This window comes from Daucus carota, chromosome 1 (assembly GCF_001625215.2).
Source record: "Daucus carota subsp. sativus chromosome 1, DH1 v3.0, whole genome shotgun sequence".
Lineage (NCBI taxonomy): Eukaryota > Viridiplantae > Streptophyta > Magnoliopsida > Apiales > Apiaceae > Daucus > Daucus carota.
This window is the reverse complement of record NC_030381.2, coordinates 55,079,264-55,100,353: the sequence shown is the minus strand read 5'-3', so window position 1 is coordinate 55,100,353 and position 21,090 is coordinate 55,079,264. Positions and strand designations below refer to the sequence as shown.

General features: G+C 34.0%; 2 protein-coding genes across 3 annotated transcripts; both read left to right on the top strand.

The window, feature by feature from the left end:
- Positions 1-535: 535 nt before the first annotated feature.
- LOC108204481 (E3 ubiquitin-protein ligase At4g11680) lies at positions 536-5,984 on the top strand. The gene is made up of 5 exons (XM_064086153.1): positions 536-1,161; positions 4,583-4,705; positions 4,784-4,916; positions 5,332-5,496; positions 5,611-5,984. Exons 1-5 carry the CDS (start codon positions 698-700, stop codon positions 5,782-5,784), a joined length of 1,059 nt encoding a protein of 352 aa, XP_063942223.1. The 5' UTR covers positions 536-697; the 3' UTR covers positions 5,785-5,984.
- Positions 5,985-6,706: 722 nt separating this feature from the next.
- LOC108204597 (protein unc-13 homolog) lies at positions 6,707-20,062 on the top strand. Of its 2 annotated transcripts, XM_017374119.2 has the most exons (26): positions 6,707-7,052; positions 9,078-9,142; positions 9,595-9,856; positions 10,037-10,103; positions 10,254-10,410; positions 10,885-11,052; positions 11,254-11,349; positions 11,430-11,639; positions 11,720-11,821; positions 12,874-13,104; positions 13,960-14,040; positions 14,348-14,431; positions 14,525-14,710; positions 14,805-14,963; positions 15,322-15,414; positions 15,620-15,691; positions 15,919-16,036; positions 16,375-16,547; positions 17,103-17,184; positions 17,723-17,854; positions 18,325-18,431; positions 18,543-18,620; positions 18,694-18,789; positions 18,915-19,010; positions 19,156-19,339; positions 19,555-20,062. In XM_017374119.2, the coding sequence occupies exons 1-26, from the start codon at positions 6,875-6,877 to the stop codon at positions 19,734-19,736; spliced, it is 3,459 nt and encodes a 1,152-aa protein (XP_017229608.1). In that variant the 5' UTR covers positions 6,707-6,874; the 3' UTR covers positions 19,737-20,062. The 2 variants fall into 2 exon arrangements, with proteins under 2 accessions (XP_017229608.1, XP_017229609.1); XM_017374120.2 differs by lacking the exons at positions 6,707-7,052; positions 9,078-9,142 and having other exon boundaries at positions 9,716-9,856; positions 10,026-10,103.
- Positions 20,063-21,090: the final 1,028 nt, after the last annotated feature.

The window sequence follows — 21,090 nt, the reverse complement described above, 5'->3', positions numbered from 1 at the left end:
AGAGTTATTCCTTCCGCCTCACCATAAAATATACATTGAAAAATGAAAATTGGGCACATTTTTAACGGTTTTACAAATAATAATTTTATAAATTATTTTATTTTCATAAAATGAAAATTATCAATAAGAAAATTTAGAATTAAATTACAAAAATAAATTTTATATTCATCTTAAACTTAGATTTGTGCCAAATATCGCTGTACACACGTGAATGGAACAGAGAGTGTACAGAGGAGTTTATCAATACAGAAGATATCATTAACATGAACATGAACCTGCAGGTTTAAGGATAAGGACCACTTAACTTTGTTCTAAAATTAGGTGATTAATCATAATTAGTCACCGATTAATCTCTGTTTCGTAACTCGTCGAACTGATTAAATTTCTGATTAATCACTGATTAATCCGATTAATCCCCGATCAATTCAATTCAATCAATCAACGATTAATCCTTGTTCCATGATTTCACCGAATAAATCCGACCCCCGATTTTCGCAACATGCTTAACTATAAACAAAATACAAGTCAAACAAAGAAATCAACTCCATCAACACATCCACGAAATTCACCTGATTCCAAAAGCCCCCCACGATTATTCGCCAACTAATCGAAAGCTACTCTCTCATTACACAACTCCACAACATCCTCTTCAGCTTCACCGCCACTCCAATTAGGGTTCCTCCCAGCACGCATCCCAATGATCCCCTCAACCCCATCCACCTCCGCGCCTCTACTGGACCCCACCACCCCCGACCCCACCAGCCCATCATTGCGCCAGCAGAGTCTGCGTGAGGCCTCCCGGTTTCTCCGCCGGTCAACGGGGCGGCGGATGTTGACCAACCCATCTATGGTTGTGAGAGAGACGGCGGCGGAGGAGCTGGAGGAGAGGCAGTCGGATTGGGCCTACTCGAGGCCCGTGGTGGTGCTGGATTTGCTGTGGAACTTTGTGTTTATTGTGGTGGGGTTTGTGGTGGTGGGGATTAGTGGGGAGGAGAGGCCGGAGACGCCGTTGAGGGTTTGGGTTCTAGGGTATGGAGTGCAATGTGGGGTGCATATGGTTTGTGTTTGTTTCGAGTATAGGAGGAGGGTGAGGAGGAGGGAGGGGGAGGAGGAGGGGGAGGGGTATGTGACGTTGGCGCGGTTGACAGAACGTGTTCCGAGGTATGTTGGTGATGGTGGCGGTTTTGGATTATTGCGATTGTGTTATTTGTGTTTTGGTATTGGTTTTGCGTGACAATGTGTGATATGTAGTAGAATTTGAGTCGATTTTAACTAAGATGGAAAATGAGAGGTTAGGGATGAATTGAAGATGGAAAAATTGAGTTTAAGGTTATTAAGTGTTTATTGAATTACAACAAGGTTATATTGTGGTAATTTCGTTCTATAATTGATTGAGGGCGGTAATGTGTGTAGGGGGACTATAATTTGACTTGATTTTAACGAAATTGGCAAATTAGAGGTTATTAAAATGAATATGATCCGAAATGACTTGTTTATTGTTCTTTTATTTTTTTTAAGCTTATATGTTTGTTTATTTAATAGCTTTAGAGCATTTCGAAATTGATGCGTTCAGCCGTTCACATTAATGTGAATGACTCAAAATCTGATATAGCTAACTCATATATTCTATTAACTTAGGGTTCTTAGGTATGTTGGCTCGAGCTTCTTAGGTGTTATCGAGTTGGTGTGATTATTCTTATTGCAGTTAATGATTGGTTAGGGGTGACGATGTATTACATGTACTAGAATTGGACTTAATTTTAACGAAATTTAGAATGAGAGGTTACGGTTGGATTAAAATGAATATGATCCGAAATCACTTCTTTATTGAACTTATATATTCTTTTGAGTATGTATGATTATTTATAAAAAAATTGTTAGTTTCAGATTGATACAGTTGATGAGTTTGTAAACAACTGAAATCTGAAATTGGCACACCTAGATTAATGAAGTTCTGAATGTTATATGCCGATGGCCTGATGCACAATTTATTTTGTGCTAATCGGTGGTAATCATCGGAAACTAAGTATCTCATTGTTTACAATAGTTAGAGCTCGCTGCTATGAATCTAAATATAATGACAAGATTGATGTATAGTTGGAATGACTAGTAAAGTTTATCATGTTATTAGTAACTTATGTGAAGCGGATTGGTTTTAGAAATTATTTGCTCTTACTCCGAAACTTTAGTTTAATTCATGTTGATAGTTCTTGATTAGTTGATTACTATAAATGTAACATACACAGTTTATAGAGGTCATTTTTTAGTTTGGGAAAATAGATTTGGGAAAATAGATTTTTTTGCCACTCAACTTATAGTGTTTTTAGAAACTTACCACCCAACTAATTTTTTTATTCTTTTAGTCACTAATGTTAGGTTTGGTTTTATTTTTAGCCACCAACTTAGGTTTGGATTTGATTACCAGCATTATTATAATTTTTTTGTCACTAAACTTATTGCGTTTTTAGAAACTAACCACTGAACTATAATTTTTTTATTTTACTCACTAGTGTTAGATTTAGCTCTTTTTTTTTGTCACTGAAGTTAGATTCAGATTTGATTATTAGCATTACATTTTATGTGTATCATTATTAAAATATAGTGGTAGTCGGTAATATTTTGATGATTTGATATATGTTTGTATTTTTATATGTAGTACTTTTTATGTAGTATTTTTATATGTAGTACTTTTATGTCTTCAAGGTCGCTTACCTTGGATGAAAAGAATTTTACACGCATTATATGGCCTTTAAAAGATGTAGTTTCATATATAACTTTATTTTTTTCTTCCGAATGAAAATTCAGCGTTTGAATTTTTACACACAAAAATAAGTTATGAAACTATGTTTTATAAGAATCTTAAATACATGCTAAGCACTAGAGAAAATTTGTAAACTAATGAGAGGGACGGAGGGAGTAATAATAATATAAAATGATGCATTATATATAGAGGACAATCATCGAAAATTAAGTTTTCCTCTCTATTTATTTATCTCGAAAATTATAATAAGATAAAGTTATTAAAATTTTTGAAGATAAATTTAAGAGAGATCTTAGACTGAGCTAGTCCATTGAAAGTTTAATAGCGAAAGATGATGCGTCATATCACTCAATTACATTTTATCTTATGAGAGAGGGTGAATTGTTTGAAATCATTGATTTCATATTCATGATTTATTGAATTTTTAGAATCTAATTACTATTTTTCCTGATTTTAATTTTTCATCGGCTCATTTTATATTATTATTGCTATATATAAGGATATAAACATACGACACATTATCAAAGATTAGATACTATCCCTATGTATAAATGATGCTACAAAAAATTATCATAATGCTAGTAATCAAATCCAAACCTAAGTTGGTGGCTAAAAACAAAACCAAACCTAACATTAATGACTAAAAGAATAAAAAAATTAGTTGAGTGGTAAATTTCTAAAAACACTATAAGTTGAGTGGCAAAAAAATCTATTTTCCCTTTTAGTTTATACCAACGTTTATTAACAGCTCAATCACATCCCTTGAATAAAGTGCAGATAGAATGGTACTGTAGTAAACATCAGGTTTGACACACATGTTTCCTAAATTGCCACCCTAGACTAATGAAGGTCAAAATGTTAAACACTGTTGCGTAATTATTCTTGTACTAATCAGTGCTACTTTTCAAAAACTAAGTAGTTGAAAACTATTTCTATTACTTTAGATATGATAGGAAGATTATTATGGTTGCAAAATACTTGACAATATTACCATGGAATTAGGAACTATTAATTGCAGCATTGTTTATATCTGTTGAGTAGAATTTAGATATGAATCATGAGAAACCATAATAGGATTTTGTTTATTGTTGATAGTTATTCATTAGTTGATTACTGTGAATTTTATGTTACTGTTGAAAATGGCGTGACTCTTGTTGACTTCTGCCCAATTGCGATCAATATTTTTGTCATGGAGTTATGGATAGCATTTCGAAAGGAACAAAAGTCCATAAAGGTCATATATTAATTTAGTCTTACTAGATACTCTCTCCGTCCCTTTTTAGTTGTCTTATTTGGCTTTGTGCCGGTCAAATTGACTAAAGTTTGACGGAAATTTATTAATATTTTATCAATTGAAAAAATAAAAAAAATATGTCAGTGGAAATAACTTTTAATCTACTTTAAGATGTAATTTTCAGTTTTTTAAAATAATGAAAGAGTGACCTATAATCTTGGGTCAAAACTTAGTCAATTTGACCAACAAAAATAGAAATGTGACAACTAAAAAGGGACGGAGGGAGTATTGTTTTGCTCCTTCACATCCCCAAATAAATCTGGTGTAGTCAGATGGTAGTTTTGCAGTTGTTAGGTTTGACATGCATGTAAAGAAAAAATGTCTTAATTGTGTAGTGGGAAGTTGACATTTATAGATGTGTATGGTTCCGTAATTAATACTAAGCTAATACCGCTATCCTCACACTACATATATATCTAGAGTAAATGCACGAGATCACAAGATTTAGTGCGGAAAGTTCTAGGCAATATCTTGAGAGTTAATATACTGTGCTCATATAGTCATATCTATTGTGTTTTTCTTCTTAGTTCTGTGGTGAAGAATTTGGAATCGGCGAATACAATGTTTTCCTTCGTCTGGTGGATCATTGGGTTTTATTGGGTCTCTCCTGACGGGCAAGCATTAATCGAGCAATCTCCTCAGCTATATTGGTTTGTGTTGGCACTACCTCTTCATATCTAATTTACTGTGATTAAATCCAAATGATTGATTATGTGATCTTTGCGCAGGCTTTGTATAATATTTTTGGCTTTTGATGTATTCTTTGTTGTGTTTTGCGTGGCACTGGCATGCATCATTGGCATTGCAGTTTGTTGCTGCCTTCCCTGCATTATTGCTGTGTTGTATGCTGTGGTAGATCAGGTAAGGTTCATCTATGCTAATTCTTTATGTTCAATTCTTCTTCTGGTATCGAAGTACTCAAATGACTTGGATTTTGAGTAAATGATGAAGTGTAAGTGTGTAACTACTTCAACCCATAGTGAAATTGTTTTGGTTATTTTGTACATCTTCAAGCGTGTAGGAAACTAGGAATAATATGAAATTACTTGTAATTGATTAACTGGTTATTAATTTTTCTTTGCAATTAAAAACATTAGGATTATTTGTATTCTATGAAAGTTGGTATTCGTTACATTTTTTACCCACAAGGGATTGTACTAGAAGATTATGATACAACTTACAAGTGCTATGAATTATAGGTTTCTACTCCCAATTTTTTTTGTCAGGGTTTCTACTTCTATATTTTCCAAACTTTCTCCCAATATTATTAATGCAGGAAGGAGCAACCAAAGAAGACATTGAACAACTGTCGAAATATAAATTCCGGAGGCTTGCCAACACAGAGAAATCAAATGGCGAGATCCAAGTATCTTTTGGTGGAGTAATGATTGAATGTGGCACAGACTCGCCGACTGAAAGAATCCTGGCAGCAGAGGATGTGGTATGTTTTCTCTATTCCCCCACCCTCGCTTTTTTTTTTTTCCTCCCTTCATTTTCAGATAAACAAGTATAACATCTGCAAAACTACCTGAGATGATATTGATAATATTTACAGGATTGCTGCATATGCCTCGCAACCTATGACGATGGAGCGGAGCTCCGAGAACTTCCCTGTGCTCACCATTTTCACTGTGCCTGCATTGACAAATGGCTTCACATCAACGCCACCTGCCCCCTTTGCAAATACGATATTCTAAAGCAAAGCCATACCAGCATCGAAGAGGTCTGATAAAAGTCCTGTCTTCTCATAGCTCTCGCCTCTCAGGAGGCCCATGATAATCCTTGTATTTATAAAAGTATATTCACAAACACAAAAAGTAAATCAATTTTCAATATCATCCGTTAATTCTCTTCTCTGTAAATGAATTTTTTTTGTATGCTGCTTATCCTGTATTGTAAAGTTTTGGCTAAATATTTTTCCTGTATTCATCGTTGTGCATTTTTTAACTTTGGTCGAAAAGTCTACATAATAATTTATCTAGATGATGTAATTTGGTATTTGGACTTTAGAGACCTTCTCGATGTCTTGTTCCTTGCTTGTATTTTCATGAAAACAACATTTTTATTAAGTTACTACAACATAACATTCGCCAAGGATTTTCCATTCCAAGTTGCTGTTTAATATTCACCTACTACGATCTCAATTCAAGTTCGAACTTAATTTATAAAACCTCTGTTTTAAGGATTTTTGATTTATTGAAAAATCTTTAATTAATTTCAAAAAAAATATTTTATGGATCCACCTGATTCGATTTGATTAAAAATTTCTGATTTAGTAAAAGAAAATTTCAATATTTTCATAATAAATTAAAAACTCCTGATTTATTAAAAAATATTCAATATTTTTATGATAAATTCTGAATTGGCAATCAAAATTCTGATTCATGATTTTTACAATCACGAATATATGTTTCAATTATACAATTTTAAACTTGATAGCATAAATTCGATCGACATGTTTGAATTCTGCATAATTATTTAAATTAAAATATTAAACATTACGATCAAGTTATATTCAAGTATTATTATGAGCAGAGATTTATCGATATTAAATCTTTAATTCAAGTAATATCCAGAGCATCAATATTAATAATCGAAATTTACGAAGTTCGAGTTAAATCCGATTATTTGACTACACCGAGGACCAATTCATTTCAAGAAAAAGAGACAGGAAAGAGAGAAAAGTAAGAGAGTGCAGGCTGGGAGGACATTTTGGCGCCCCTAAATTCAGACTTCTTCTACTACTTTTCTCTGTAAAGCCGCCTACTAAATAATTGAAATTATTAATTTTCGTTTTCGAATCTCTTTCATCGCCGGCAATGGAAACGACGCCGTCCTTACTCCAACGCTACCGCCGAGATCGCCGGAAGCTCATCAAATTCTTACTCTCTCCCGCCGCTGGCTTCGTCAAAGAGCTTCGCAACTCCTCGAATTCTATCTCTAGCGTTGATTATGATACTCTCAGCGCCGATTATATTCTCCACTGCATCCAATCCAGTATGCTCATTATAGCTTATTCTCTCTCTCTCTCCCTCCCTCTCTCTCCCTCCCCCTCCCTCTCTCTCTCTACCCCTCTCCCTCCCCCTCCCTCTCTCTCTCTCTCTCTCTCTCTCTCTCCAGCATCCAATTAGTAAGCTATATATCACTTGCTTTTTCGCTTTAATTCAAATTTAGCATCTATATAGTTGCTCTACCTTTTCAAGTCACTATTATCGTATCATATCAAATTAAGATGAAGTTAAGCTGCAATTCATTTTATAATTCAGATCAATCTAGTAGTTTATACCATTGCATAAATTCACTTGCTATCGTTTTGATTATTTAAACTTAGCACCTGTCATGTTTGTTACCTAATAGAATAAGCTTACTTTCATGTTCTAATGTTTAGCATCCGTAACTGACTGTAAGGACTATTAAAATGAGTAAGCTAATACAGTTATATATGTGTGCATACATTCACTTGGTTTGTTTTGGAAATTGTGAATTTGGCTTATGTGTTCTCTAAATTGATAAAAAGTTCCGGTCCCAAGCTGGGACGAGTATTAAAATCTAATAACCCCTCTATTGTGATAATTAATATATTTTAAGAAAATTGTAGTGTTAATATTGGTCCCAACTTTCACATAAAGTGATATTCTCAACCATATACATGCTTTTATATTTATTTTGTAATTATAAAATATTTTTAATACTGATTTGTGCAATTTTTTCTTGTTGAATAACTTTCACACTATGTATTCTCATGTAAATTATCTATAATACATCTGTATGATCTCTTTTTTGTTTTGGCACAAGATACATATTCATATAATGAATTGTATCATAATACAACAAGCTATAAGCACCACGAAAACTCCTGCTCTGCTTTACTTTGTGTCATGTACCCTGAAAGATACAACACAAAGAAAATAATAAGTCCGTAGAGCCAACAAGATTATGAAAAAGATTTAAACCAACAGATAAAATAAAGAGTCAATTGAATTATAGTTTAAAAGAGGAAAAATATGAAAATATTATAAAGATTCTTAATAAATAAGGTAAGCAAAATCAAGAAATTATATAAATTGAAACATAATAAAATCTACGCCGAAGGGATACTGAAATCTGTTTGGTTAGATACCTAAATTTAATACTTAATAAAATATAAATATCACAAGAATATAACTAAATATAAATAGCAATAAGTACATAGTAATACATATTAGTAAATATAACCTGATATTAAAATTCATAGAAAGATAAAAAGGATAAATAAGCCATCAAAATGATATCTTTTATATGATATTTGCAATAAAATTTCATCAATTTAGGGAATGTTATCTAGTTCTTATGTGTTATTTTGACCTTTCAAGTGGCAATGCACATAAATGGTAGTATATCATTTGAAAATTCAAAAGAATAATGTATATAATATTTACTAGTATGTAGAAAATTAATACTCCCTCTGTCCCCCTCAATTGTTTACATTGGGGGACGGGGCCTCGGCATGCATTCTAATGCTCTCATAAAACATAGTTTGATAAATTATTTTGAATTTTTTTCTTTTATGAATAAATATTTACTGTCTAAACTTTTATACAAAAAAGAATTTTTTTTTAAAAAAATTACGAAAGTATGTTTTATATGCGCCTTAAAATGAGTGTCGAGCAATGCAAAAAAAGTGTAAAGAAATGAGAGGGACAGAGAGAGTAATAATTATTTTTATAAAAAAATTAGAATCCTCTCTTATGTAATAACCTCCATAAAGTGATAAATTTCTCCGGTCCCCAGGATATCACTTCAGAGGGGTTCTACTATATTACAATTATAAATATATCTATTAGGTGATGTTATTTCAGTCTACAACTCTTCTAATCAGCTAGAAAATACCTGTCATGGAACTACCAATCACCAGTCACCAGTTTTGTAATGCAATGTTCTTATTTGAAGTACACCTCTACATGTAGTTATTTATGAGAGTTAATTTTAGCCTTTCCAGCTAGCTTTATATTTGATTTATGCTTTTTGGTTTATGATAATTAGATGGAATTCTTGATATATCCGAGGCAACAAGGAAGTTCACAGAAGAAGCTCAGTATCCCATCACGGTAGGATTTTGCTGCCTCAGTATCTTGTTTTGTTATTGTATTTGATAATGCACATCTCAGTCCCAATCTTAAGTTTCTCCTTTTCAGCTGTAAATATGTGTGTGTGTGTGTGTGAGAGTGTGATATTTTTCAACTTTTGAAGTTCAATATACAGTCTTGTGCTAAAAATGAACACTAAGAACTCATCAGAATCGTGCATTGTAATAATCCAGTGGGTCTGAAGTTATTGTTTATTATGATTATGACTAGTAAAATTTCATAGTCTAACCTGTGACTTGTATTGTACTAGTATAAACCCAGATTTGTTGCTTGTTTTCTTTAGAGTTCTTACGAGGAATGTTTTCCTAGAGCTTGCATACATATTATCATCTTTACTGAAGGGATTTGCCTTTACGTGGGTATCCTCAGTCACCAACCTAAATGTTACTTTAATTATGCATTATTCTCTGCAGATGGATTCTGAGTTAGGGGATACCTATTTCCTTGTTTCAGATCCAGAGTCAGCTGGATCTCCTCCTCACCGTGCTCCTCCTCCGATTGTTGTAAATCATTCCAGCAGTAATGACTTGCATCCATCTGATCTACATGACAGTTTGATAGCTCAAAAAATATCTGTCCCCAGTCATGAATCTAAGGACAAATATGCAGCTAATAAGCAAAAATGGAAGCCAGTAAATAGGGTTCTTTCTTTAGGATTACCTGCGCTGCATACAGGTATCTATTTCTCAACTAATATCCTTAAAAATGTTAAGAGTACTTCTATATTAATACTTTAGAAGTGGTATAATTTTGGTGTTTCTGGCTATATTTTGTTTTTGCAATTTATATATGGTCTACAACGCCTGAAAACTTTTTCTTTTGAGTGACTGATATATACTTTTAGAACTTCTAAAGGATTATCGGATGATGATTTGCGGGAATCAGCTTATGAAATACTGTTGACGTGTATGGCATTTTATGGGTATGTCATTATATGTCACATAATCTTTACACTTGCTATTACTTAGTATGCAGTTTTACCTGTCATGTTATATCTCCTGATCTGACCTGATCACCTGTCTTTATTGGTGTTTGTTAATTGATTTAACTTCCGTTCTTTATTTACTACTAGGCTTGAAATATATATTTTTGAGGATCAAAAGAAAGATAAAAGTTCAGGGTTTCTTGCTGGGTTGAAGAATAAAAAGGACAAAAAACATCCTCGGTCTCAGTCCCAATCTCCTGAAAGACATGATGAAGTCATTAACACCATTCGTGTTCAGATGCAGGTCAGCTTTTATAGTTTGAATTACTTTTATGGCACTTGAGGGAGGGAGGTGTATATATCTATATCTATCTATCTATCTATCTATCTATCTATCTATCTCTCTCTCTCTCTCTCTGTGTGTGTGTGTGTGTGTGTAACTGACCACCAAAATACACTTTTTAGTGTATGAATTATTGAATTATTGATATAATCTTGTTGTAGAATTATAGTGCTCGTCAGTGTACCCAAAAAGCCTACAATTACTAAGTCAATACATGGGAGACTTAGATTACTAAATACTTGACGTATAAATTTGTTCAGTTTTCACTTGTGAAAATCTGATTAGTGTGTCGACAGTTTGTCAGTTTCACCACTTTTGTGGCTTGAAATATGTGTAGTTTTTGAATCTCACTTGGATACAGAATTGAATAGAGATTCTCCATGGTTCAGACCTTTGTTTGTGTAATAGCTGACAATTTTTATTTTCTCTTCCTAGATTTCAGAAGCAATGGATGCTTGTGTTAGGCAAACATCAATGCAGTTTGCTTCAAGAAAAGCATGTGGACAACTTGATATTCCTCAGATTTCACTGGGGCTTCTGAATGGCATATTTAAGTCCGACTTTCTTTATGAAAAACCTTATATGCAATGGAAGAAACGACAAGTAATCAAACCTTGTCGCAATTTGATAAGTTCATAGTATTTTACAAATTTTGGTGGTTTTGTATTTGACATTTGACTTTTAGAATGAAGTTGTGCAAGTAGATTTTTAGATCTTAATTGTATAAATTATTTTATTTGGAGTTTTTATAATAGTATTTTAATATTCAGCTATTCATTGTAACTCTATGATTTTGTTGTCTAGGCAAATATTCTTGAAGAAGTCTTTATTTCTGCTAATCATCTAATAACTGATAAGCAAGTAATTGACACATTACTTGCAAAGATGAACAACTCTGAGGTACTTCCACATTAATAGGGCATCTAAAGGTGATCCTTAATCAGTTATTTGGTAGCAATTCTTATTTTGTCATATTGCAGGAATGGGACAACCTAATGTCGACCTCTGAACGTACTGAGGTCCTGGCAGCTATCCGCCAGGTGTCTTTGCTATTGTCCTCTGTTAATGGTCATTTTGGTATTCAAGGTGAAACATGCTATTGGGCTACCAGTTATCACTTTAACATCAGACTTTATGAGAAGTTGCTTTTTGGCATATTTGACATTCTAGATGAAGGCAATTTTATAGAGGTATATGATTGTTGTTTTTTTAGTTGATGTCTGTTGTATTGTCGAACACCAATAAATTACTCAGATATTATATTATATAGGAAGCTGATGAATTTTTGAAGCTTTGCAAGTTGACGTGGTCTACTTTAGGAATTACGCAGAAAATGCATAATGCACTATATGGTTGGGTGCTGTTTCAACAGGTATAAATTTCTTTCTAGTAATGGGATGAAGTTCCTAGAAACTACATTTGAATTTCTATATCCAAATTTTGGAATAAAGAAAAATGAGTTTTAGCATTGTAAAACATTAAAGTAGAGTGGGTGATTATAAAATTTGAGGTCTTTTATACTGAAATGTGAATTAAGGAAAAGATATATACATAAACCCAATTTGTGTGACAAATACATCTCGAGGACCTGGTCGGCAAGACAAAATTGCATGAATTAGGGTCACTAATTGTAAATTTCGGTTGAATCTGTCGATTGTTGTATTTTAGCACTTGTTCCCACAACTTGTGTTAAGTAGATTGTTAATAGATATGATGTACACTGTGACTATCCAGTTATTTATGAAATTTAGCTTCCATTTTACCCCTCTGGAGTCTAGCTCTTGGTATGAGATTCTACATGTATGATGCTGTTACACTCCTTTTACTGGTTGCCAGTTTTGGCATCTTATACTATTTTCTTCTGTCCTCTACTCCAGTTTGTAATGAATATGGAATATGTCATGAATTTTATATTTTGTATGACATCATAATGACTTCCAGGTGACAATGCACAGGTGTATGCCTTTAATGCTCCTATAAAGTATAGTTCTATAAAAAAATTTAAAATTTTTATTCAGAAAAAAGAAAATTTTTAGAAGAAGTTATAGAACTATGTCTAATAGGCGCATCAAACTGCGTGTCGAGCAGTGGGATAAAATGTTAAGAAATGAGAGGGACAGAGAAAGTACATGTTAGTGATTTTTGTACTATAAATTGGTGATTGAAGTCTGAATGTGGCAGTTATAAGTAATATGTGAAAGTAGTGATTTTTATGTGAGAAGTTGATTAATAGTCATCGTTAATAGCTACAATTAAAGGTGGTAGTCGGTTAGTGATCATAAGTGATGGTGATGACCGAATATCCATTTGTATATATGTATTTATTTAATTAATAAAACTGAATAATCACTAAAATATATTTGTTATAATCATTCGTTTCTAGTTTCTACTAAAATTTCTAACATAGTACTTTTGCTTGTGAAGTTTGTTCTGACTGAAGAGGAAATGCTTCTTGATCATGCAATTATTGAAGTGCAGAAACTTCTATCTGCTGAAAGTAGCAGAGGGAAAGATGAAGAATACATAAACAGCTTAGTTTGTTACATTGAATGTGATGACTCTAAATCAGAAATGAGCTTGGTGCAAGCTATTTTATGGTCAATTACCTATTGGTGTGACAGCAAACTTCAAGATTATCATCTGCACTTCAGTGAGGTTGCTTCTCTTTCAGTGCTGTTTCTCAAACCCTACTTAGTGTTCTCATTTTTTTGCCTGACTGTCTTTGTGTAGTTTACAAGAGTTTTCTTTCAGCTATATATGTTTAGAAAAAACATAGACAACCATTGAAAGTGGCAATGGGCATTTTTCAATCAACGTAAGCATCGTATCAAGAGCCTCATTGATGTAGCTGCTGCTACCTCAACACCATAGAGGAAAACTATACTCCCTCCATCTCATATTATGTGTCCTCTTTCGACTATTAGTTGGTCAATTTGACCAAACTTTGACCATTAGTTAAAGAATTTTTTTTAATTATTTTAAAAATCTGAAAAATGGATTTTGAAGGGGATTAGATATATTTTCTAATAAGAAGTTTTTTAATCTTTTTAAGTTGGATAATATGTGTAATTTGCGGTCAAAGTTTAATCAATTTGACTCTTCAATAGTTAAAACAAGACATATAATATGAGATGGAGTAACATTTAGTAACTTCGTAGTTTCCTAAATAGACAGAAGGATCTACTATTACACCTGGTACTCAGAATCTCAGATGGCTTGCTGTACAGCCTACGCTTTATAAAAAATTTGGATATCTTTAGCTTCTAGCTACCATGCCGGTAATCTGGGTCAACTAATTTCTAGGTTTCCTCTAAAGTCAGTGTATAGACCGTGAGGAAGAAGCATTACAGATTAGATTTTTAGTGGAATGATTTCTTTTCCATTGGCATTCCCTGAGTAACATTCATTCCTTCAAAATCTTCTGTAACTTTCTGAAAGTAGTTTGTTGTGTTGTTCTTACTGCAAAGCTTTATTGTACGAGTACTTATTGTTTTTTCTTATTCTGTTTAGGAACATGACTTCTTCGCAAAAGTTCTGACCCTGGCGTCGGTACTTAGAAACAAAAATTATGGTGCTCAAGATGAAAACAAGGTAGGACTTCTTGGTTGTGGGATAATCTTAATGGCAAATTTTTAGTGTCCAATCTGTGACACCAGATCTTCTAGACGATTACTAGAATATTCACTCCTTAAATCTAATTCTATAACACAGGCTTAAAGTTCTGGCAAGTTCTTATAAGCTAAGGACAGTGAACAATGAAAAGAAATTACCTAGTTAATTTGGTTTTTACTCGTGCTAGTAATATTTAATCATCAATTTTTAATCTCTTGGTAGTTAATTGAAGTGTTGTAGCTGTTTTATAATATGATTCCTTTACAAGATACATTATATATTTCAGTTGACATCTGATGCTCTAAGTGGTCCTGACATTGTACATGTCAAAATGTATGTTGAGAGATCTGTTGAAGCTGCATATAGGCGGGTGAGTCATTGGCAGTCACATGAATTTGTCTTATTTTAATAGATTCCTCATGAATGGTGATTACATATTTAAGATTCTACCATATGATCTCAGATAGAAGATAATATGAATCTTGGATCTCAAATGGAGAGGGGTAATGCATTGGCTGTGCTTGCAAATGATGTAAGAGTGATTGCTGAGAAAGAACTTAATCTGTATTCACCTGTCCTCTGTGACTGGTATCCAGAATCAGCAATGGTTGCAGCTAAACTACTGCACCAACTTTATGGTGAAAGACTGGTTGGTTTCCATGATCGACAGCAGCATTTTCTCCAACTCTGTATTTGTGCATATTTACGATGTGCTAATTTATTATTATTTTCAATCTCTGCAGAAACCATTCCTTGAGCAAGTTTCCTCTCTTTCAGACGAAGTTAAATTAGTGCTTCCAGCAGTGGGTAGTTTGGAGCATGGTCTGACTCTTCTTTTTTCTTCTACATGTAAAGCAAACGAGTCACGGTCCTTTTCCAGCCTAGAACTTGACCGATATCAGGTACTGCTTAATTGCTAACATGTATCTTCCCGGTGGTGGTTTTTTGTTGCTTATCATGGCAACCTGTTGGTCCATTAACTCTAACTTTGTCTTGTAAAAATGAACAGTAGATTTCTGGTCAATAGTTGAATTCAGTACATGCTGCAAAATTACTTGACTGCTACTACATACTTTTTGCTGTCTCTGGATCACTTTAAGATTTAAATTTGTTAAACACGTCAGAAGTTCAAATTTACGTTGACTGGGGAGTTTTTAATTTTTACTAAAAACATATTCTGTTAAACCATCAGTTCTGGATTGGTAGGAAACTTTTGATTATGAAGCATGTAGATTAACTATTATCTCACACTATCTGCAGGTTGGAAAGTTTTCTAGGCCTATTATTCTTGAGTGGGTAATTGCTCAGCATGCACGAATTTTAGAATGGACTGGGCGCATTCTCGACCTCGAGGTTTATTTTACATTTGGTTATTAAAGTATGCATTTGACTGCACTATGTAATGGCTTCTGAAACATTAGCAGTATAAATGTTACTATGGTTTATAAGTTTATTAGTTGAATAGAACCTAACAAGTGCTACATGTTTAATGTGTGCTTATATTCTTATACGTACCTGTGCAAATACTCCTCCTCACTCTAGTTCTCTCTGCTTACAGGATTGGGAACCACTGTCATATCAGCAAAAACACTCATCTTCAGCAGTTGAAGTGTTTAGAATAATAGAGGAGGTGCATGTCTTTGCTAATGAACTTTTTCTGTAGCAATACTGGATGTGTAAATATTGTAGAATCATATTGATTTCGCTTGGATGCACTTCCCAAGATAATTTTATTGTCTATACAGTCTCCATTAACAATCAGTCAGTATGCTTGTAATGACAATTCTGCTATCTTGATAAATAGTTTATCCTTTTTTATACTCTTACAGTGACCCTTACATCCTTCTTGGTTTGCAGACGGTGGATCAATTTTTTGGACTGAGGCTTCCGTTAGATATTACACACCTACAAGCTCTACTTTCCATAATATTCCACACACTGGATAGCTATTTACATAAAGTTTGTAGCCACATAGGTATGTGTTGGGTACCATTGTCCACATTTTGCTGCTTTTTTACTTGCTCTCCTTGAATCTTCACTAACCCATTGTCTTGTAGTCTGGATGCAAATATGCCTTCTGGTTTCCTGTCATTTTATACACACTTTTCTGTAATGATTACTTTTCATTTTAAGCTGATTGTTTTATTGCACAAATTTCTGGTACCTTCCATTATTTGTATGCTCCCTGATAACCTTTCTTGAAAGCACTAGTAATGACTAATGATTAGTTTTTTTTTAGCTTTTAAGTTTTGTGTATGTGATTGCCTGTTGGATTTGGATGTATGCAGTAAACTTATGAAATAATTAATGCAGTTGATAAGCACCATTTGTATCCTCCTGTGCCTCCATTGACCCGATACAAGGAGGCAGTATTCCCCATGATAAAAAAGAAGGTTGTTGAGAATGTACTTCTTGAAGAGGAAATTAATGGTAATTTGGTGGAATTGACAGTGTCTAAGCTCTGCATCAGATTGAACACCCTTCAAGTGAGTATCACTAATTATCCTTACCCAATAATATCACTTTACTACGCAGTATGCTTAGTTTCTGTCATATATACTCTTATTTTAACATTTTGAATGTTCACTTCACATACTTTAGGCTATATCTGCTGTAGCTCCTTTTTTGTTCCACTTAAAAGAGAATTATACGAGTGATTTAAACTATTAAAAGATGATACCTCACTGGCACAAAATACAATGACAAAACCTTATACAATATGGACAAGGTTTATGCCAGTACAAAGCATGTCAAGAGTTGAGTGGGTACTTTTAAAGATGCACTAACCTGCTGACCTTGCATACCCCCTTTACCTCCACCAAAAACTTTTTTAGAAACATTGAAAACAAAATATTCCTGTTAACGTTTCAAGTAACTGCATCCTACACACTAGAGGCATTTGTGCTTTCTGCTATTATCAGTTTCAAATACACGACCATCAAGAGGTGATAAAAAAACAACAATTTGTCGGCATGATGGTATATGTCAAATATTCTAAGGAAGAATCTAATATTCTAATGTGATTTTATTGATTTCTGCAGTATATTCAGAAACAAATGGGTATACTAGAAGATGGAATTAGGAAATCTTGGGGATCTGCGACGATATCTGACAACAGCAGAGGTTGTGATTCAGTTTTTGTAACAGATTTTGGAGCCAAAAAGTTTATTCTTTTGACATATGTTCAAAATTGCAAATAATGCTTATATTTCTGTTAAAACTGATAGAATCAGCCTTTAATATGATTATTTGTCTTGCTAGTGAGAGTAAATATTAAGTTGAAGTATTACTATTTTATTTTCTTTTTGAAATTTATAATTTTCTTTGATTTGAACCCATGACCTTTTTCGTGTGGGAGGATTGCCTTACCAGTAATGAATTACAACTAGGCTAGACTGCTACTGTTTTGCATTTTAGTAGTGATAAATTGATACTTTATTAGATGTGCTATCAATGTTTTTATATTATGGAGAATTTTATCTGAAGTTAATGTTAAAGCAACATGCTTGATCTGATTGAGTTACGATAGAAATATTTATGATTATTTGTTGTTGATTTAAACTTTACTTTTACTTTGATCATGTCTCATTCATAAGGTTCCAACCCAAATATAGTAACTTCTGCTTAACAGTTTCTGACTGTTCTATGTTTTTTTATCTAGGTGAAGAAAGTCGAGAGACTTCAGAAACTGTATCTGAGTATAGTGAATCAGTTGATGAGCTTTTTGTTGCTACCTTTGACAGTCTGAGGGATACAGCAGCTGATGCAATCAAAAGAACATGTGAATTCATAGGTAAGTCTGTAATATTAATCGTAACATAACTTCTTGGTGTATAATTAGTGGAAGTTTCAGTACTTCCCTTTAAAGTTTATACTCAAGGTAGGAGCACCATGCAGATAAGACGCACTAAGTTTCTATAAAAGAAGTGATATTTATTCTGTAGCCAAGATTCCACCCAAAACATATCCCTAACCCGAATTGCATCGACTCACAATCGAAAGATAATCAATTTCTTGTAAAACATATTTTAAAGTATTGGATGAGTGTTTGCTTAATTATGAACATTCCTTCTACTTTACTAGGTTTGCAACCTTTAATTAATAAAGGAATACAAAGTCTGAGTTATTGGACTTATCTGTAGAGTTAATTTTTTTCTAGTGACTTGATATGTACTTGTGTTTTGTTAGGAAGTAAGTTTATAGTTCCACTTTAATTTTATCACTTGATGGTGTTTACAAGCTTATGTCTCACATTACTTGTAGGAGCAAGAGTCGTGTTCTGGGATATGAGAGACACATTTTTGTTTCGATTATATCGTGGTAGTGTTGGAAGTGCTCGCTTCGATAACATACTTCCAAACTTTGATAGCGTAAGATACCAAGTTTCTCTTCATGTCTCAACTCTCCCCTGTAACTATTTATAAGTAGTCTTTGTGTATTAGAACCCATAGTGATTATTATATGTTGATACCTATACGCAGGTTCTCAACAATATATGTGATTATGTTGATGACGTACTTAGAGATCTTGTGGTGGCAAGCATTTGTAAGGCGTCACTGGTATGTTTTATCCTTGTGAGGCTAGTCTTTCGAGGCCCCGACTCTGATGTACTAATATATTGCCCTGGTATAGGATGGCTTTGTTTGGGTACTTCTGGATGGTGGCCCTTCTTGTGCATTTTCTGATGCAGATATCAATATGATGGAGGAGGACCTAAATATGTTAAAGGTATGGGCTCTGTGTGTGCTTGCTAAATTATCATCATCATCAATTTTGAAATTAAGCGGTTAGGTTCTTCTGCATCTAGTTGCCAATAAATCAGTGCTCACGGTAGTTCCATGCTTCTTAAATAGGATTTTTTTATAGCTGATGGTGAAGGCCTTCCCCGTTCACTAGTTGAGAACGAAGCACAATTTGCCCATCAAATTTTGAATTTGTACTCCCTTCAGGTTTGTCAAATCTCAAGTTTATCAATATTTTCTTGTATTGTTTTAATTGTTGTGGTGGCTAATTTTGCTAAAGTTTTTTCAGTTTCTAAACAAATTACCTGTAACTGTAATTATGTTCACACTGATCCTCTCTCTTCTATATCAGACTGAATCTGTGATCCAGATGTTGATGACTGCAAGCGAACTTATTCCGACTGGAGTTGAATCACATAAGCATAGACATAGGCACTTGGTAGATGCTCACACACTAGTACGGGTTTTATGCCACAAGAAAGATAAAGAAGCATCCCAGTTCTTAAAATTGCACTACCAGCTGCCTGCATCATCAGGTGGTTTTGATCTTCAAACATATTCTTTTCATTTTGTTGAAAACTTGCATGAGTCATTTATACCTGCACGTGCAAGTTTATTACGGTATACCACTGTGACAAATCTTCTTAGTAGATACATGATGGTTCTAGCAGTTCACTCGGGTAATCTATAAAAGATGTAACTTTATTACAGTAGTATAATACTGCCGGCTGATCTAAGTGTTCATGTGCAGATTATGAAGATGAGAGCCCATTGAAGGAACCTGGTCTGAAACCACCCATGATGGCAGATCTTCTAAGAAACACCTCAATGCAGTGGTCAAATAATGGCCATGACAGCTTTAAATCAATTAAGAAGAAATTCCAAAAGGTAACATCAGAGATCCGGCACTCAGGATCATTGTCTTACTCTTAACTGGTGTAGTTTGGATTATTAGTACAAGGTCAGACTGTCAACCAGACGGCCAATACTAGCAAATCATGCAGAGCAAGTGAAGTATGAAAAATCTGTACATATCCTCTGCAAAAACACTCATAAACAGCACAAATCAGATAAAGTTCACAGTAGTACAGCAGTATATCCTTGTATTCATGTAACCCTTTGATTGTTACATATAAATATATATGTGCTAAGTGATTAATTTATATTTACATTTATCTCTTTAATAGTTTGATATAGATCAGGGTAATTGTATTTACATATCTCGTCGGATAATAGTTGAAGGTATTCTCTTTCAGTTTTTTATTTTTTACAGTGTGAAGAGTACTGTATATATATTTCAGTTTTGTGAATATTTACTACACAATATAGTTGTCACCATGTTCCCATTCATATCTCAAATCAAAGTACAGGAAAAACATGAGTTTTTTCTTTTTCCTATAATCCCAAGCTGGAGGTAAATCACTGAGTTGACTTGGTTTTCGGTTTGAAGCAAGTCAGCTAGAAGCTTCCTGCTACATAAAGCAGCAAGTCGTTTTCATATCCAATGGTCTCCTAATCAATTCCAAAACATTTAACTTATCTGCTACTCTTCAATCATTACAGCTTACACACTGTCCTTGGCAACCAAAATTTACTCATTCCGTTTCAAAATAATTGTCGCGATGTATTTTAATGTATTGACGGGATACGGTAATTACATTTTTTCAGATAATTATTTTGAAACGGACTGAGTAACATATAGTCCCGAAATAGATTGGATGGGTGCTTATGCAATTATACTGGGTGCTGCTTATGCATGTTGATGATGGGCAGGAACTCTCTGCCGTCGCTTTGGTTAACAGGAATGCCGATCACCGTCTCCGGCACGTATTGCTGTGGCAATCCCCCACTGCAAATCAGCGGCCGTTGAAGCCTCTGAAATCTTTCATGGAATAAGCCTGTCAACTTGACTTCAATATTAACAACTCCTTGACCCCTCGAGCCATCTCTGTTTCTCAGTTGGTAACTCAGCTGGCGAACACCGTCTTTGGGAAAAAATTCATTCACGATATCAGTCACCGGAATCTGGCACCAACCCAGTGTCGACTGTCCTGCAACTAGACGTTTGGTAAAAACCTCCAAATATATGTAAGACGATATTACATTACTGTAGTTGAAGGTGGCTTCATCAACCGGCAGCTGGAACTTGTCGCCCCAGGCAGGGTTTGCACCACCATAGTTATCCACCTTTGTTCTGTAAACATGAAGGTGTTTAACCCCGTTGATGTTGGTGCTGAGAGTGGTGAATGGTCTAATTCCGCGGCTGGAGAAAAGATTTGTTCGACTT

What these genes read in the sequence shown, in the direction of transcription:
- LOC108204597 (XM_017374119.2), top strand. Translation starts at nt 6,875, where the DNA reads ATGGAAACGACGCCGTCCTTACTCCAACGCTACCGCCGAGATCGCCGG. An exon ending in TCTCCACTGCATCCAATCCA is followed by an intron (nt 7,053 to 9,077) that starts GTATGCTCATTA and finishes TATGATAATTAG; the next exon opens with ATGGAATTCTTGATATATCC. An exon ending in TTGAAGCTGCATATAGGCGG is followed by an intron (nt 14,432 to 14,524) that starts GTGAGTCATTGG and finishes ATATGATCTCAG; the next exon opens with ATAGAAGATAATATGAATCT.
- LOC108204481 (XM_064086153.1), top strand. Translation starts at nt 698, where the DNA reads ATGATCCCCTCAACCCCATCCACCTCCGCGCCTCTACTGGACCCCACC. An exon ending in TGTATGCTGTGGTAGATCAG is followed by an intron (nt 4,917 to 5,331) that starts GTAAGGTTCATC and finishes TTATTAATGCAG; the next exon opens with GAAGGAGCAACCAAAGAAGA. An exon ending in TCCTGGCAGCAGAGGATGTG is followed by an intron (nt 5,497 to 5,610) that starts GTATGTTTTCTC and finishes TAATATTTACAG; the next exon opens with GATTGCTGCATATGCCTCGC.